Source organism: Sinohyriopsis cumingii, chromosome 15 (genome assembly GCF_028554795.1).
Source record: "Sinohyriopsis cumingii isolate HCF-2022 chromosome 15, ASM2855479v2, whole genome shotgun sequence".
Taxonomy (NCBI): Eukaryota; Metazoa; Mollusca; class Bivalvia; order Unionida; family Unionidae; genus Sinohyriopsis; species Sinohyriopsis cumingii.
This window is the reverse complement of record NC_142975.1, coordinates 81,686,738-81,690,910: the sequence shown is the minus strand read 5'-3', so window position 1 is coordinate 81,690,910 and position 4,173 is coordinate 81,686,738. Positions and strand designations below refer to the sequence as shown.

At 38.3% G+C, this 4,173-nt stretch overlaps 1 protein-coding gene across 1 annotated transcript; it reads right to left on the bottom strand.

The window, feature by feature from the left end:
- Positions 1-1,523: 1,523 nt before the first annotated feature.
- On the bottom strand, positions 1,524-3,057 carry LOC149782183 (uncharacterized). Its single transcript, XM_089934845.1, has 2 exons — positions 2,207-3,057; positions 1,524-1,742 (listed from the first exon to the last, which is right to left on the bottom strand). Exons 1-2 carry the CDS (start codon positions 3,051-3,053, stop codon positions 1,729-1,731), a joined length of 861 nt encoding a protein of 286 aa, XP_089790971.1. The 5' UTR covers positions 3,054-3,057; the 3' UTR covers positions 1,524-1,728.
- Positions 3,058-4,173: the final 1,116 nt, after the last annotated feature.

Sequence of the window (4,173 nt, the reverse complement as noted above, 5' to 3'; positions counted from 1 at the left end):
CCTCATATTGTCGCTGCATGCGCAAGATGCCAAAAGGTTCAATAAGCGTTGAGAGCTACGTAGACGACATTTTTATCTTCATGGGTACTAGCAGCGAACAGAGTGTGTGGGTTATATCATTGGATCAAGGCAGTTAAAACATCACTCCAAACAAACAGAAGCAATTAGAAACTCTTTACACCAATCAATAAGAGTCAGGATCATTTGTGTCTTGGCTTGGTTGGTTTATGGGAAATTTTGCTGCCATTGCAGTCCATTGTCCAATCTGACAAAGAAGGAGCAACGGTATTGATGAGATCATCACAAGAAAGAGAAAAAGGAAAAGCGGATCAGTACACCGATATTAAAGCTATATGGTGTTAGCCATACGTTTATTCTAAGAACAGGTGTTTATGATATTGGGCTTTGAGCGGTTTTGCGGAAGAAACAAGAAATGATAAAGATGCCTGTTGCGTATGTGAGCGGGATATTGCTGCTCTTGTAGCAACAATACTCGTAATCGAGAACGAGTATATTGCTGTAGTGTTGCGGATTGGGAAACTAAATGTATATGTTTTGGGAGAAATTTTATTCTCGAGACTGATCACCATCCACTGCTGTATTTGAACAAGGCTTAGGTTGGTAACGCTCGGTTGATGCACTGAACCCTTATACTACAACCCCATCGTATTCAATGTGAGATAAGCATAGGGGTTGAAAAGATAGGCGGAGACTAATCTAGAGATCATGATTGGGAACTCCAGTATTTGTATACCCTGTCTATAGTACAAGTCACACGGGTCATGTAGGCATTCAACACCGACTATTTCAGTAACGGGTGCCATTTTTTACAATTTGATTCTACATACCTTTAAGTGACAAGTGTTTACTTTCTATAACATCCATATTCCTCTGGAAAGTTATTATGTATATTGCCCGAGAGGTGCAGACAGCAAAGTCAATGTTAAAGTACGTAGACATTTTTTGACAAAATGACCCTAAAGGTCTGATCCAGCACAATCTGAATAGAATATCGCGCGCTGTGCTGTCACAATGAAAACTACGCATAGTGATAAACACTTTCATACTCACCTCGATTGCGACGACTCCACTCCACGCGCTCTTATTTTGACCCTAGTTTAGTACATGGCTACCATTGTAAAAATTCATATAGCGATATATAATTTTCCTCTGGAAGTTTCTTGCTGACAGTTAAGGTGCAGAACATTCAATAATTAGGATTGAAAAGACTTTTTTCAAAAAGAAAGTTAGTGTTAAGTTTTTTAAAGAACAATTATTATTTAATTTATAATGAGTATATGAACATATATGACCCATGTGAATTGTAATACAGGTATTGCGAATCAAGAAAGGGAAAGACATATGTTTAATTGATTTTCCGTGATTAATCAAAAATGGGTCCATTTTCTTTTTGTTGTTCTTTTGGTGGTGGGGGAGGGAGTTAATTGTCTCTGAATAAGGAAAGAAAATAACAGAATATAATTTACAATGACAACATCATGAATGGTTTCAGTGCAGGAGATAATTTTTATTATCCTTTTTCATATCCCATTATGCAGACTATCCAGACGGAATGTACAGCAAACAATAATAATATATACGAGGTTTATCATGTCTGCATGCTGGACTTCATTCAGTGTTGAACACCTTTACATTATAGAAATTCAATGTCCAGGTACTAACTCAAAGGGTTGGCTTTATGTATCATCGGATATTCCAGGAAGTTATTTAGTATTTCTTGACTGAAAGTGAAAGCAAATATATGCAGAAACGTGAGTTCTGTGTTGTTAGTGTGAACTGTGTAATACATCACTAATCATGTATGTATGTATGTATGTATGTATGTATGTATTTATGTATGTATGTATGTATGTATGTATGTATGTATGTATCTATCTATGTATGTATGTATGTATGTGTGTGCGTGCATGCGTGTGCGTGTGTGCGAATGTTTCTATGCTTGTGTTTCCTACTGCCAATCATTAGAAGACATTTCTTCGCATATTCTAAAAATTACTGCACGACTGAAAAACAAAGAACACTTGCATAATATTTTAGTTAATATCCATATATGGGCCTGTCATTTTTATGAATGAAATGGAATGCAAAACATATTAGTTATGGAAATAAATGGTTAGAGTAAATAACTTTTTAGAGTAAATAAGAGTTTAGCAACATATTTGTATTGGCTTCCGATTATACTTACTAGAAGGATAATGACCTCCAAGACCACCCCCAATGAAGTGATCTCCACCTAAACCGAATCCACCTCCATGACCGAATCCGCCGCTATATCCGCCATATGGGAAATGGCCAAATGCGGATGTGACAGAGCTGGAGCCAGAGTCGCCTACTCCAATTTGGCCATGTGGTGTCCAGACTGGTCTACCTGTTCCAGAACTACTGACCCCAATGTGCTGTCCGCTGACACGAGAACCGACGGCAGTTGCTGCTACATTTTCTATTTCGCCGATAGATGCAGATGTTCCTGCGCCTACTACATCTGGACTAGCTCTAATCCCATGCCCATCCCAAGGACTATGTCCTCTTAAGCCAACGCCATCTCCACCCCATGGACCATGTCCTCCAACACTATATCCTCCAGAAAGACCATAAAGACCACCGAATCCCAAGCTACCGCCAAGCGCAGGATTACCAGAAGATTGGCTGAGTCTGTGTCCTTTTCGATCTAGAATGAACGGACCATGTCCATTAAAAAAGGCAGGAGTAAGGTGATTAGAACCAAGAGGGCTTGTAACCGAGGTGATGGGACCAACCTTGACTACCTGACCAGCATTGTGAGGGGCTGTTCCGATGCCTTTACCTACAGCAGTGGATATTGTACCCCTTGGAGTACTGACGGCATGTCCGCGACCGAAACCAATCGATGTAGGTCCTGCAACCACAGTGGTACCACCGTGATCAAATTCCCCGAACCCAGCACCATTACCAGCCCAGGGGCCGAAACCGAAGGGAGAACCACCAGATCTAAAACTGTAGCTCCATATGCCCTTGGTCACAGCGATGCAGCATACGATGATGATTGCCTTCATCTTGGGCTCTGAAAAGATCAAAAGGAACCTCAGTGGGCAGCCTGAAAACAGTCAAATCTAACAAGTACTAACATTTTTTTTTCCCAGAAGATCGTACACCATAAGACGATCTGTAGGGCCGTAAATAAGTGACAATTTTAACCCATACTTTGTAAAGACCGGAATTGTTTAATAAGTTCTTGGTTCTCTATTTCTGTCAAATAGATGTCAATGTCAAAGACAAATGAACAAATAGATAATAATATAAGCCTTTTTCTCTTATGCGAATCTCAACTCTCCGTGATAAATGCATTTACATTATCAAGGAATTTGATAAAGGAATCTAGATACATCTGGTTTGCAATTGCAAAATTATAGGAAAGATGACCAATCTAGTTGGTTTATTTTGATGCTATGAAAGTAGTCACTAAATCTTATAATTAGCTGATTCTTATGCATTAAATATATCTTTTCGACCTCATTCTCGACAGAGTGAGTCTCTTGGAATAAACTATGTCTGGCAATCGACAGGTGCTCCGCTTCCAAACTTTATAATCTGACTTTAAAGTTCCCATAAGCAGTGTATTCGTGCATGTTTTTGATAATGTGCAAATTGCAGATATAAATAAAACCCAATTTTACAGTTTAATCAAAGGAGAACGAAATATAAGTGATGTTCTGTACTTGCACTAAATGGGGATTGCTTATTTTGCATGTTGAAACTGGTTTTATCTTATGATCAAAATGATACAGAATTGGCTCGAGCCCGCCTGAGTTTAGTATTATGACTTTGTCAGGCTTGGTAGTTTGAGGTATTCCCACTTTGACTATCAAGGGTGAAAATTAGAATCATATCAATAATGGGTAGGTTTTGAAAACGCAGTTAAATTTTGATAAATCAATCTCTTTGCGAGTCATTCCGTGTGAATTCTCTTAAAGTCCTTGCAATCGGCAAAAAACCACTTCTCTTCATCAGAGAAAAGGTCAGACAAAAACATTATTTTTATTGAATCAATATTGTACGAAATTTGAAACTTTCAATTGATTTTAAAGTTTTCTTTTCGTTTCATGATATTATAGTCATTCGTTTGTGTGTTAGTTCCTTCAATATAGGAATAATGAACAGTTCAAACTAAATAAA

Excerpts from the sequence above, each read along its gene's own strand:
- LOC149782183 (XM_089934845.1), bottom strand. The coding sequence starts at position 3,053 with ATGAAGGCAATCATCATCGTATGCTGCATCGCTGTGACCAAGGGCATA.